At 42.6% G+C, this 15,014-nt stretch overlaps 1 protein-coding gene across 2 annotated transcripts in view; it reads right to left on the bottom strand.

Moving 5' to 3' along the window:
* The window catches only part of TRUB1 (TruB pseudouridine synthase family member 1), a 32,469-nt gene extending 29,187 nt beyond the window's left edge, over positions 1 to 3,282 (bottom strand). The window contains exons 1-2 of one of the 2 annotated variants that reach the window (XM_031597424.2): positions 3,030 to 3,282; positions 2,843 to 2,938 (exon numbers count right to left, since the gene is read on the bottom strand). In XM_031597424.2, the coding sequence (XP_031453284.1) occupies positions 2,843 to 2,938; positions 3,030 to 3,162 (229 nt within the window). In that variant the 5' untranslated portion in view covers positions 3,163 to 3,282. The remainder of the gene's footprint in view (positions 1 to 2,842; positions 2,939 to 3,029) is intronic. The other variant, XM_031597425.2, reaches the window with a different exon arrangement.
* Positions 3,283 to 15,014: the final 11,732 nt, after the last annotated feature.

Below are 15,014 nucleotides of genomic sequence, written 5' to 3'. Positions count from 1 at the left end.
TATAACTCATTGCAGAAATTCTCCACTGTGTCACATCAAGAAAAAAAAAAAACACTAATGAGAAATTAAGGAATTATTCCAAAATTGTTCTACTATTAAATAAAACAGGGTCACCTTCACCTTTCCTGAACTAAAAATGGGAAATTATTTCCATACACAAGCTAAAGAATACGTAACAACTGTCCTTGATCTTAATAAAACTACAGGAGTTAAGTGAATTTGAAACAAATCAGCTTTGTACTAGCTTGAGTCAATAAGCCAAGAGCATCCAGCTCAATAATGACTATTTAAAACAAAAAAGAAAAACAAAACCACATTTGTGCTCTGATGTTTCTCAATCTTAACACTCTTGAGATTCATAAGACTTCTTATTCTCAGTCATTCTCCTCTTGTTCCTCAGGGTTTTTACAGTCACATATGCCTTCGTCCTTGTAACTCTGTGTACCTTCAGTTCAGCCTGTTCCTGTCAAATTCACCAGACAGAGCTACAACAAGGCTGAGAAATGGAGATAAGCACACACAAAACTTTATAACCAAGCACTTTTCTTGCAACACGCTGACATCACTCATAACTTGGATTAAAAAATACCTACTTCAGTTTCAGAAGTATTACCATTGCTCATTTACCACTGCCTTTTTATAAATGGTTTAGATTTCCCTAGGACACAGGGCGGTCTGCCACCTGGTCCATAAGTCGCCCATCATTCATGCCATACATATCACTGATCTCTGCCTCCAAAGTTCTTCCTCATCTACACTTGCTGTAAATACAAGAAGAAATTCTAAAGTGCATCTTCCGATGAAAAGCACTGCCCAGTTATTTGCAGTACACCCCACACACCAAGCAAGACTCTATCAGCAATTCATATGAATGAAGTTGTAGACATGCAACTTGTGAAACAATGGGAAAGAATAAAAGGTTACACATTTCAGAAGATAAATACTTTATTATGCTAAGATACATGAAGAAAGAAAGCTTCCTAAGCCCTCCTACCACACACAAAAAAGCAGAACACATCTTATAAATGACTTGATTCTATCATGTTCTTCCTTTTCTTCTAATTATTTTAACCAAATCCCCAAGATATCTCAACACATGGCCTTTCCCCCTCCTCTCTAGTCTTGTCTTTTCCAATCTACCTACCATTGATTTTTCTCTGTGTGTTTTGTATGGCAGTGGAATGAAACATTCTGTGCCTTTTTGGATCAATCCATAGCATATTAAGGTGATACACTTCTGTCTTTACCAAGCACATCAAGCCCAAGTACTTTTTGTCACACCACATGAGCTGGCTTTGGAGACTGATGGATATCAGAGAACGCTAGGAGAAGCAATTAAGGATGACAAGAGATTTTTCTTTCCCTCTGGATCAATGCTGTTGACTTCCAACAATGAGCAGTAGCATGCTCATTGGGAACATCCCTGAAAAGTGAAAGCACCCACGTCAGCCAGATACACAGTATTCTCTGGTGAGTGGTCACACAGCACAGGAAGATGGAAAAAGAAGTTAGTGCTTCTCTTCCAGCCCAAGAGGGGTACATTTCAAAACATTCACAGGTGACACAGAACAATTATCAGCATGTAAACCTCTATTAGCAACAGACTCCACAAACATTCCTGGAAGTACTGTTCCTATTACAGTAAAACTCAGTGGATATCTCCTCATTTTATTAGAACTCAGTGAATACACTTGTGTATAGTAAATGCTCTACCTGTTGAATTTCAGTACCAAAGAAGTATTGCTGTTACTTCTTCGGACCAAGTTGAGCTACAAAACTATGATTAAAGCAAGCTGTAGATTTTAGCATTACTCATCAACAAAACCATTGGTGACAGTGTATGATATGGGATTAATCCAGTCCAATTGTCACAGTTACTGCTGAATTTTCATTAATAGCAACTGATACGTCATAATCCTTAATGGAATGAAGAAATTCAGTACACAGATGACAGGGCAAGGAGGAATGGCTTTAAACTGAGACAGGGAAGGATTAGTTGTTAGATATTAGGAGGAAGTTTTTCACCCAGAGTGGTGATGCACTGGAACAGGTTGCCCAAGGAGGCTGTGGATGCCCCATCCCTGGAGGCATTCAAGCCCAGGCTGGATGTGGCTCTGGGCAGCCTGGTCTGGTGGTTGGTGGCCCTGCACATAGCAGGGGGGTTGAAACCAGATGATCATCGTGGTCCTTTTCAACCCAGGCCATTCTATGATTTTATGATTAGAAAGCAAAGCCACACACAGAATCACAGGGGTTGGAAGGGGTCTCTGGAGATCACCTCATTGATGACTGCTCTTTAATGAGCAAGATAGGACAGCAAGTGAAAAATACTTCTGTGCTAAGCCTCGAGAAAACAGCACCTGAATTGCCGTTACTCATTTTTTATTTGACAAGTATTACAACCCCCAAAGGTTCCCTCAAAATCCCAGAAACACATTAAGAACAAATACTTTAGAAAATTACTATGGCTATGAATCCCCAGCTTAACCAAAAACAAAACAAACAAAAAATAACACATAAATTTCAAAGGCAATTTAGAAAACGTGGTGGGGTACACGGTGGGATGTTGTGTAAGGAACGTGAGCAATATATGACCAACCAAGTTGGTTATTTCAGGAACTTAAAAAAACAACTTGTTCAGGAACTTATTATACGCATGCACAAGTACAGAAAAAGTACGTGTAAGCCAGGACTCTCTTCTCCAGTAACCCAAAGCCACAGTGTGTGCTGCACGTATCCCAGAGCATCGCAAGCCATGTGCTGAGATACCCTGGGGATTTGGTTAAAGTGATCAGAAGAAGCACCTCCCACGTTCTGTATCTCTATTTGTACTTCTCGTTACCCAGAACTCCTGTTGCCGCACTGTCCAAAGTTCCACCATGTCCAATTTTCAAGGCTTGCCTTTTTCTTTTGTTATCTTTTACTTGCACGCCGGCTTCTGCAAACAGAAACGGAAAGAAGGCTTTTACAAGACGACCTCAGAACCCAGGAAGGGGCACGCAGATCCCCCAGCCCAACTGCCCGCCTACCTGCCAGCAGCCTCTCCTTCAGCAGGTTGAGCACGGCAGCCGAGGTGCGCCCTTTGGGCTTGTAGACGGCGAACAGCCCGCTGAGGGAGAAGAGCTTCTCAGCCGACCTGCTCCCCAGCTCCCCGGTGGCCATGCTCAGACACCCAGCACGCCTTCCGCCCCGCCGCCCGGGGGCCTCTGGGAAACGCAGTCCGCCGTGCGGAGGGGCGGGGCGGCGGGGGCCGGGCGGGGAGCTGCGTGCGGGCGCGCAGGAGCTGGAAGCCGCTGTATAGCGAATTGCCAGAGTGCCTGCAATCGCGACTGAGCAACCTCCACACCGGAGCTGGGCCGCACAGCCAGCTGATTCCAATCACAGCCCGACTAAGTGCCCTTTATCAAAACATGCGCCATCTGGCCCCTCACGAAATCGTACTGGGTGCTGGTATCAGGGCTTCCTAGCTGTGCTTACAGCACGTGAGAATGTGCAGCATTATGGCCCAACTTTTAACTGCAAATCTCAAGCACATAAGTTGTATTTTGTGGTTGTGTGCAACTCGTCTGTCCTATGGCGTGAGCACAAAGACACACAGCCTTCTGATAAATGGGTTTGGAGAGCTGCTGTCTCTCCCCCTCACCCGTCACAATGTTAAGCATTGTAGCTTCCTTGCACAGCTTAAAAGAATTATATTCTGCTGACTACTTGCTCAGCCCATTAATCTTCCTGCCTTCGCGTGTGTCCTACAAGCAGGTATCACTAAGGCAGGCTCTTGCTTCTCACAGCAGTGCTGCATGAGGGCTTTCTTCTTCAGGCATGACTTGTGCAGATTCATTTCTCTGACAGCGCTTCCCAGAGCATTAAAGCAAGTTATACGTGAGGTATGTGAGAGCCAAGAGCCTGGTGCCAAAGTACTGACAGCTTGGATGCTTCATTCATTCATTTCAGTTATTCACTGGTAAGAGCCTGCAGGTGAAACCATGAAAAGACACAGTTACGGGGAAATAAATACATGTTTAGCTAAGAGCTAAGCATGTTCCCAGTGCTTCCAGAGACTGAGAAGCAAACATTCCTGCTGAACTCAATGGCTGTCTCTGCACAGAACAGGACCAAGGCCCACGTGTGCATAAGCACTTTTTCAGCCTGCTCTGGAGGCTCTCCCAGTGCTTGCTCACACCATCCTCAGCAGCCCCAAGGACACCCAGTGCTCCAGCTGTCAGCATTAGCACTGCCCAGCAGCCTCCCTGACACACTTCTGACACGTATTAATAATGGGCTCTTCTTACCAAAGAAGTCTGTCTTTTGGACAAACAGGCAGACAGGATTAGAGGTTCCCACCAAAACCATTCCTTATTATTAAAAGAGTCAGGTACCTACATAAGCACTCTGGAACTATCATGCAAGATTTTAATTATGCGCCTTATTTGCTTAGATTGCATTTACATATCTGTAATCTAGCTGTGGCAATATTTGCTGCTACCTTAAGCTGTGAGGGTGAATTCTCAGGTGAGTGGCACACATGGCCATCACTGCGGGACACAGAAGCAAGGTGTCAGAGTTCTTCTCCATAAGACAAAATAGAAACAAACAGACAAACAAACAACAAAAATACTTTTTATAAGGTCAGCAGATTTGCTACTGATTGACGTGGAGTTAAAATTGAAGCTGCAGTGTGGAATGCATGTGGTAAACTGTGATGGAATTTCTCTTGTGGATACAGCTTAGTCAGGCTAACCGCCTGAAAACCACTTGAAAAATAGTCTCACAAATGCCCTGCTAAAAAGTGCTTAGGCACAGATTGCTCTGTAAGAGCTCAAGTAAAACTATTTAAACATTACTGTTAGGAAATGATGCAGCAAGCTTCCAGGCAAGGAGACTGCAGCCCACTGACTGAAATGCAGACTTGTCACACAGGCATTCTAACAAAACCTCAGCTTTCCAATTACGAGGCAGTGGACAGGGCCTGTGATAAACCTCTTTGCTCTGCCTGCTAAGGACTGACCTAAGCTGAGAATTGTCCAAAATGGTTTGTCTACTGTAATTACCCTGACACAGACAAAGGGCGTGAGCTGAAGGTCAGTGTCTGACCTCAGTACTGTTTTCACATATTACCAAAAGCCTTTTTCTTCTTCTTTTTTTCTTTTGAGAACAGGTGTTTAAATGGGTTTCAGCTATTTCTTCCTCTCAGTTTTAGGACTGAGCAGCAAGTTCTTGTAGGTTTCCCAATCTTCTGCGACAGCAATTAAATCCCAACACTTTGTTACCACAGCAGATGGAGTCTTTGAAGGCTTAGAAAGAAGAGGTTTGCTTTGACTTTACTGGGCATTGGAAAAGGGCCCAAAAGAAGAAATGTGAGAGACTATTAATGACTGTCAGTATTTCAGTTAGCTAGAAGGATGTGAGTGCATAAATCACACGTGGCTTGCTTCATGGGGCAAGGTTATTCAGCATTCAAAATGGTGGGAACGATGTACCAAACCATTCATCTCCAAGGCATCATTTCAGAATTGCCTCATGTTGTTAGTGATTAAAAGTCATTACCATCTGCTCAGTAGCCTATTTGAAATGAGATGTTTATCTCCAACGATTTCTAGCCAAGCCAGGATCCAAAACAACCAAAAGCATGATTAGAGTTACTGATTTTATTAGCAACCTTAATAAATAGGCTCAGTAAAAGGCTGAAAGGATGTTGTTGCTTTATGCATGAAGGTTGGTAGGTCTAATAGAGATGGGCCAAAAGCTCCATGCAGGTCACTGGAATTGCACAGATCAGTACCTCAAGGGTCTGGTGCAATTATGCTATATAGAGAAGAAATAATGTAGGAGACTAGTAGCTGCACTATGTGCAAACTGCAGATAAGTGCTGTTGCAGGAGATGAATTTTCTGCTTCTCTGTGCAGAAGAGAGATCCAGCACTTCCTTCTCCATGAAGATGCTTACTTCCCTGTCTGCTTTCAGACTGACTTCTTCTGAAGTGAATGTAGAATCATAGAATGAGTTGGGTTGGAAGGGACTCCAAGGATCATCAAGTTCCAACCCCCTGCCACAGGCAGGGCCACCAACCTCCAGATCTGGCACAGGACCAGGCTGCCCAGGGCCCCATCCAACCTGGGTTTGAACACCTCCAGGGATGGAGCATCCACAGCCTGTCTGGGCAGCCTGTAGCAGCACTTCACTGCTCTCTCTGTGATGAACTAACCCCTGACATCCAAAGAACTTCCCCCTGACATCCAAAAGTATTGCTTACACACCACCAAACAGAAGAATACAATGCTGGATTTCAGCTTTTAAAGTAGAACCATCAGCAGAGGGTCATTTCTGTATCTGTGTTCAGCAAGCCACTTTATGACTCCAGCTTTACTCTCTGTATCCAAATCAGAACAGATAATTGCAGGGAGGTCAATCACAGCTCGTGTTCTTCCTGCAAAAACAGAGTTGCAATTGTTTGAAAGTATAAGAACTCCTCAGGACCATTGTCAGCCAGAGGAATTTCGTCCGTATTGGGAACCATAAAAGCCTAAAGTACACAGAATATTTTTCCTCTAATTGTTCCATCTGGTTGCAATAAGGCACAGATAAATAACATTTCAACCTGTTAAATTTATTCAGTCCTATCTGGATGGCACAAAGCACATACTTGATTGTGTGTGAGTGGTTCTTCTGAACAAAAGTAGGTCCTTCAGCGCCTTGTTGATCCACAGCAGTTCTGAAAGAAGAATGTCAATTATTGCATGCGAGGGGAAGTATGGCAAGTGCCATAGTGGGGCTAGACTTGGTATTTTTTGTTAGTTATTGCCCTCCTTGTGCTAAACTGCAAGTATGCAGGTGTATGTGTTTTGTTCAGAACAAGATCAGTAGTCTACGTTTACACCTGTTTGGATTTCACACCCAGGTGTTTGCTTAGTTTCAGGAATATCTTCCACCTTTATTCTGTGTTCTCTGAAAATAGTTTAGATAAAGTGTAAGTTTTGGCTAGCTGACTTAATGCAGGTTTATATTGTCAACTTGAGTTGGATTCAACAGAATATAGTACAATTCAAATGTTTTTAGTTATTCCTTCTTAATGTGAAGAGCAACTCTGACAGCTGAATAAGGATGACCACTGATAGGTCACAAATGCTGTGGAACTGTGGAGAAATATGACACAGATATGATTTAAATTGTACCTTAAAGAGCTGATTGCATTCATAGCTGAGGACATATCTGTCACAGACTGGGAAGTTACTTCTAAACTCTGATCCATGTCCAGGTATGTCTGTAATGACGTGGGATTGAACACTGTCTGGAATCAGAAGAGTCAGTAATGCTGAAAGAAGAAAAATACATTCTGCAGATAATTTTGTTGCTAATAAAAGTCTCAGTAGGATTCTCAGTTCTTGTTTAAATTTGCACAGTTTCTTCTTGCAGTTACTGTCAAAGAACTAATTTTCCAAGAAGCTGCATCCTAATTAGGAATGACAAAGAACTCACCAGATGTGCATGTGGAACAATGCAGTGCATGTGGGACTGTTTATATGGACAATTCAAGTCCAAACTGCCCCCTGTAAGTTTTGACCATAAGGTTAAGAAAACCCAGACACTCTTAAATCTGAGAAACTGTCACTGCTACACTCAATTCAGCAAAATGAGCTGAACTATAGTGTATACTTTTATCTAACTTGGGTTTTTTCAATTCAATCTTGTTTGGAAGACACTGGAAGGCAAAAAAGAAAAGGAACACAAGATTCACAAAGTAGTTCAATTTGATGCTGGTTTTCTTGCCTGCCTTTGTACAATTTCCATGTTCAGTTAAGTGTGTTACCAATGTTACCAACCAGCCCTCTAGTGACACATTGTCACCCTGTGAGCACACTTACATAGTCTGTTGAGCAGTTTGTGATGGATGTGCAGCAAAGAGAATACCTGGGCTCCCACCCTCAGAGAGATGCCCACCTTTCCTCACCTCATTTGACTGAAGGAACAGATTATATCTCCAGAAAGAAAGCCACCTTCATCTTCTGGCATTAAACTAACACCACAGTTAAATAAATATTGTGTAATTTCTTGACACAAGAAAGCTGAAGCCTAGGAAATCCTCATCTAAGGAGGGTAAAAAGCCAAAACACTCCAAAAGTTCCAAGACACACCTGATTTGGGTTTCAGATTTGGTGTGCTTGGGCTGCAGCAATGACACAGCCACCTCCTCTGCACAAGCAGCTGGGTTGGTTCAAGCCCCCAGCCCACTACTGGCAGCAAGTACTTATGAAAAGCATAAGATGAAGACTGCAAGGAGTCTACATACACCTTATGTACCTCATTAGCCCAATGGCTATGATAAGAAGGTCAAAGCTGTAGCTTTGCTATATGTTGTCCTAAGGATAAATCTAGAGCCAAAGATGTGTTTTCTGTGTTCCATGGCAGAAGGGGTCAGTGGCCGTTCTGGCAAGTTTTGCCTAGGAGATTTCCTGCTGGCATGAGAACAATAATGGCACACCCCCTCTGTCCTCTTTTATTGGCAGATTATCACCCTAAATAAGCACAAGTAACCATGGTTTAGTCCCAATTAATTCAGAAGTGCAAACAAACAAAAGTAGCCATTGCCCATGGGTGAGGGCTGCCAATTGCATCTCTAATGAGAACTCCAGAATCAATAATCAAGCAGCTCCAGGCAGTGAAGTGTATTTCTAATGCATGTTATAAGACTGATAAAACGAATTGTTCCATTTACCATAAATTATTCAACTTATAATTGCTTAGGCTTTGGAGTCTGTAAAGATGCTAATTGCCACCTGTAAGATTAAATTGATGTCTGCTTTTTATTTTCATAAAGACAGACTTAAAATGGCATGGAGAAGAAAGACGAATCTACAAATACTTTGCCAAAAATAAAGAGACACTAAAGGTGGTAAACATTCTGCTTTTGTATTCTGGCTTGCCATCTTAAAAATGACTCTCCATATTTACCATGTCTCCATGAGCAAATATGTATTTGGACATAGCTGGATCAGTATTCAGCTCTATCCCAATTACTCCATCTCATTGTGCTCATGGACAATGAGCAGCCCTAAGATGAGGGTCTTTTCGCCTGTCATGTGCTAAACACTTTAATTAGTAATTTAGTAATGAAAAATTACTTTTTAATAAGAAAGGAAAATGGAGTCAAATATTTGCTAATTTTCTGACATTTCTTCCAGGTTTTCATAACAATTTTTATGATTCCTTCTTTGACTGTTCTGCCAGATCTGTAACGATGTCATCTAGACAAAGAGACAGAAAGTTTGCTTTTTGTAATTGTTATGGGGAAAGATAATGAGAAGATTACTCAGAAATATTTTTGCTTATAAAGGAGATTCCATTAACTGCAACTATTAATCCAGTATCACTTAGAAAGTCAGTCCGGATTTTAAAAACCAATTACCTTCAATGTGAACTGTTGTTTAAAATGTTTGATGAGGAAAGGACTGTGCTCTTCATGGTTCCCTCATTCACTTCTGAAAGGAACAGTGCATCTGATCTCAAATGTTAAATAAATTAAAACAAAGAATATTTTCCTGTGTTAGATGTTGAAAACCTCCTTTCAGGAAAGCTGAAAAAAGGCCAAAGTATTTTTTTTTCTCTTAGCTCAGAAGTTCACTTTGAAGCAGTATTCACTTACACAGCTGACGAGCATGATCCCAGGAGTGCTATCTGTAGAAGTCAGTGAGAGGTAAAGGATGCTCAAAATCATGCCCTAATTGCTAACTTGGCTTGGAGATACATTCAGTGTCCTACTAAGAAGACATCCCTACAGTTTACAGTAATCATCTTTTGTAGTAATAAGGTCATGGTAAGCTGTGGTGGGCAGCACAACCAGTGTACGTGCAGCATTGGCAGGGACACAAAGCATAGCAGTACCATAGCAGTGGATATGGAACGTGCACAAATTGATTTGCGTGACTTACTGCTTCAGTAAGGATGCTCTGCTGGAATACCCCTTTGGTTTAACACTTTGTGTTGGTAGGCAGGTCATTAAGTTACTTTGTTTCTGGAGTATATTCATTACTTTTAAATCCAGTGCAGTCTATTGAGTCTTTCTTGGTGCTTCTTTGTGAAACATTAATGAGAAGCTCACGCAGAAGTTGTCTGATTACCCCATTCATATTTAATAAGCTTGCTGCTTACACTTCAGAGCAACAACAGAAATTAGATACTGCAATACTTCAGTGCTGGAGTCACCCTAAATTTGGCCCCAAATTATTCATTATACTGGATGAAGGTAAGAGAGAGATGTCATAACCTTAAACTTATCTAAATCATACCTTGTTTAATTTGTGCCTCTTTGTTGTTATTCTCATTTCAAAAAACAACTAATTTGTATTGATACTGAAAAACACCCTGTTTTAATCTGTTGCAGATTTATCATCGTTCTCCGCAGAATTCCTGCAGTCAGCTAAAAGCAAAATAATTCAGTTGGACTTCAGCTGTGTATACAACATGTGAGCTCTGTAATCAAATAAGACTGGGAAGATCTGTTTTGTTAAAGTAGTGATTGTATTTTCTAGCTGAGACGGTATTTTTAAAACTGTCAATTAAATGAGAACACAGATTAACCAGATGTATTCACAATTTTAGGTTTTTATGTTTTCATTTTATAAACTAAATGTCTCTTTCTCATGGGGTTTCATCAGGAAGCACACGCCCAATGTCGTATCTTTTAGAGTGTTTAAGGAAATCGTATAAGGTTAAAGGTCCAATCTAAAAGTAGGTCTAATCTGGACATCAAGCAGAATCTAAAATCATATTGGAGAGCTCATAATCTATTTATTGAGCAGAAATTGTACCTTCACAACTGTCATACCTCCAGATTCATCACTTGGAATGTCCCATTTTTAAAATTATATCTGGAAGAAGGATGGCAAAATACAGCCCAGTTCCCACGTATCCCAACTTTCATGAAAGCAGAAATGAGAAAATGGCTCAGGTAAAGACAACTCTGTGATCAGATCTGGTAGAGATTTCCTATTCTCATGCACGGGTTCATGCACAACTTCTGAGTGTAAACACTAAGACCACTACAAGCATCACCTCTGATCACCCCCTAAGGACTGCTCCTGCAGCTCACCTCCAAGTGTAACCATTAATTTGCTCACTGTCCAACAGCACAGGGCAAAACCAGGTTCATGGGGAAGTGTCCTTGAGTGTACAGCATGGAAACTTGTCACTCCTTCCCACACCTCAGCTTGACCAAACAATGTGCAATAAATGGTCAGCACAAGGAAATAGTGCATAAACTGCTATCGTATCGTTTCTACAACACAGTAAGTGTCCATTGGAGGTTTGGAGCTTTTTTGCATTCATTGCCTATCAGGTGATGTGTGTAATAATATTTCATTATCATCATCTGTTATTAAGAAATAATGTCACACATTCAAGAGTTGGAGGCATTTTATCGTAACTCCATTGCTGCCTGCAATGCTCACCAAGACAGATTGCAGATCCTGACAGCAGTCCAAGGGGGGAAAAACAACTTTGGGAAGGCAACACAATCTAAATTTTGTAGAGTTGAGCCAACAAACAGATGGCAGGAACTAAACCTCCTTAAAAAACACTAATCCCATGGCTGTGGCTGTCCTGGCGTCAGCCCGAAACCCTGCCAAATGGAGAGCTGCACTGAATGAGCTGCAAGGAGCTCACAGTCATACCGGTCCAAAAGAGCTTAAGGGGAAGAGTTGGAAAGAACTGCTGCAAATGATAGCAAATCAGGAAGTTAATGTGGGAGCCTGCCCATTAGAAGCAGACAGCAGGAGAGGTCTCTGAAAGAAATCGGTGAGTTGGTAATCAAGTTAATAAGTGATTTTTTAGCAGTAGTGGAACAGTTATTGTAACTGTCCCATAACAAGCAGCTTCAGCTGCTGGAAATTTACCTCCTGTGCAGAGAACAAGGAGAGTCTTTTCCCCTCTTAATGCTCAATACAAAGTGTGATGAGGCTAATTCAGGTCCTGGCAGAGGCAGCTCTCTGGACCAGCAGCCTCTCACTTGCCCTTCACTACCCTGCAGCAGCCCCACATCACCCACACTCCTGCCACAGCGCTGGGTAAGGATTTGCTTTGCTGATTGATCACACTGAATAACTTCATGTACTCAGGAGCCTTTTTTTTCCTCATTATTTTAAATACAACCTAATGGTTCAAACAACTAAACGAGGATCATAGAATCCTAGAATCATAGAATGGCGTGGGCTGGGAGTCAGCTCAAAGATCCTCCAGTTCCAACCCCCTGCCACAGGCAGCCCCACCACTCAGCTGCCCAAGGCTCCAGCCAGCCTGGCCTTGAGCACCACCAGGGATGGGGCACCCACTGCTTCTCTGAGCATCAGGATCTGCTTTCCCATTCAGAAGCATTCTGTGTTCACAATTCATCCAGATTATTTTCAAAGTCCAACACTTTTAATACTGAAAACTGTGAATTCTGTGAGAGTTCTGGCTGAATTCTTCACCAGGATGACACTGACAGCAATGCAGTACACTTGTTCTCCCCAGAAAGCTCTGCATTCTCTGACCAGCATTGAACAGCAGCAGAGGCAGAGCAGATGCTTGCAGGCAGAACCCTCCCCATGCCTCCCAAACCAGCTTGGGGTCAGCAGCCCTGCAGGTGGGCAGAGCTGTGGATCTCACTCACAAAAGCTGACTCTGGAGGAGTCAGGTTCCTATGCATTTCTGGGCTCTTTTCAGATGTTTTACAGTTCAGGGAACAGACAGGATGACCTTCCCTCAGAAGCCTCAGTCTCAATGGGTAAAGTTGGCAAGGTCTCCCACTCCCAATTCACATTTCCATCTGTCCTCCTATTGAAGGATGAGGGTGAAATCTTGCCTGGGGGAGGGCTGGCCACACAGCCAGCATTGATTTTCCCTGCATCATTGCTGTCCAAAACGAAGGAGACACCCTGACCAGCCACTGGCAGGCAGGAGGGGCTGCAGACATGAAACACTGAGCTGATTAAACTTGCTTTGATCTTCACAGTAATTCTGCATCCAAGATGCTGTGGCACATCATTGCACACATCGCTGAACTGGAGCTGTTCCTGGGGGAATATTTTTCTCCCCAGAGCCTTTATGCCATAGGAAAAAAGCAAAGGACTGAAGCGTGCTGTGGGAGCAGCAAACAGGCTTCAGGGCTTCTCCTTTCTGCTGGGGCCTGCCTCCCCTGGCAGCCTGCTCCTCCGCTCTCTGAGTTTGACTGCCATGTGCTGTTTGCCTGCGGATCCAGGCCTTCACTGCTCTCTTTACCCTTCCCAGAAGTGCACTTAGTGGTAAATGGAAGGTTCAAATTCAGACATTCACTCTGGGGGAAAAGTAGGTTGCGATAAATAATGGTTGCAGGTTAAGTCATCCAGGTATTGTGTGTTCCCATTAATGGGCATCAGAGAAAAAATATGCCATAATGCTTGTAAATAACTCTCTTTTTTTTTTTTTTCTCCCCAACAACATCCATTTTAAATTACATCTCATGAGAGGTTTCAGCTATTTTCTTTGCTTTCAAACCCAGCTTCCCTCTGAGTCTCTGACTGAAGCAGAGAGCTGAATTGGAGCTGCAGAGAAAGCTGTTAGAAGATGCCCGCAGGTATACGTGGCACAAAGACACAGGAACTTTATCTTATTTTCTGGCTGCTCTGAACTGATTACGGGGATTAATGATTTATCTCTCTTTAAAGAACTCCTTGGAGCTACATAGTCTCAAATCAGATAAAGTATGCACCATTCCCTGACCAGGCACCTGCCAATTTAGGTTTATCCTTTAATCTGGGCATATCTAGTTTTACAAAGATTTGACTTAAAGTTTCTTGAGAGACATCATCAGTGCTCCTCAGTTTCCCAAAACCCATGTGATGTTTCTTTTGAGACCCCCCGCTGGCCTGGATTTTTCTGAGATGAGAGGAAAAAGCAGAGGGAATGAGCCAGTACTGCAGCTGTGTGCTGAGTGAATCCCTTGAGAGGTGTGGAGGGCTGGAGCTCACTTCTGGTACAAGGACAAACCTTTCCTTGGAGAATATAATATCACAGCTGTGTGTCATCCCACTGCCAGCACCAATGTAGGCTGCTGGTAGGCACAGAGAAAGTAGGCAGCTCCCTCGTCTGCCCAGCATGTGTTTAAGTTTGCTGCAGACTTACGTATCATCAAATCATAGAGTGGTGTAGGTTGGGAGGGAGCTTAAAGATCATTGATCTCCAACTGCCCTGCATATCCATGCAAAAAGGAAGCAGGAGATTGCTCAGAGGCTGAAACACATGACGCTGTTCTATAGACAAGTCTTTAAGAAGTCAATATGAACATTTCTGGAAGTACACCAGAGACAGTGTGGCTCAGTGACATTTTAAATCTGACTATTGACTCCCTTGCAACTAAGTCAATGGGAATCATCATAGTGAAGGCGTGTTTCAGCTAGATACCTGTCTGATTCATGTCCTCATTTAGGTGAGTCTGAAGTGGGATTTGTTCTTTGGAGTTAAAAAAAAAAAAATAGCAACTACCAATAATTCATTCACATATACAATAAGGAAGAATTCACACAGTCAGAAGTCTGCCAAATGCAAGGCAGCTCCAGAGAAAAATGGCACTGTAAACCACTTCATAGCTCAAAAGAAAATAAGCTGGGCGTGCAACAAGGTAGGAACCATCTGCTTGGCTTCAGTGGGAATTTCCCCTGAGTAATCACTGCAGGGGTGGATAGATCATGAAACAGAGGAATTTTTTCCTCCTTTAGTAATTAAATTTACTGGATTTCTGCAGAACAGTTCCTGGCACAGAGTAAGACATGTATATGTAGCACCTTATCATTGTAAGGCCACATAATTACGGTGATAAACAAGCTCGTTTAGTTAAGCAGAGGCTGACATTTTGGCTGATTGACAGACCTTCATTTGCTACAGACTGTAAGCTCATTTTATGCAGTCATGTCAGTATTCCCATTCCGCTGCTGGTCCATGTACCAAAGTGCCTTTCCCTTCCCTTAGCACCCAAGGTAAATATCGATTCGAGGTAGCCTCAGATATCC

Source organism: Phasianus colchicus, chromosome 8, assembly GCF_987193195.1.
Source record: "Phasianus colchicus chromosome 8, bPhaCol1.hap1.1, whole genome shotgun sequence".
Taxonomy (NCBI): domain Eukaryota; kingdom Metazoa; phylum Chordata; class Aves; order Galliformes; family Phasianidae; genus Phasianus; species Phasianus colchicus.
Note: the sequence above shows the minus strand (reverse complement) of the source record. Positions and strands in the feature narration are given on the sequence as shown.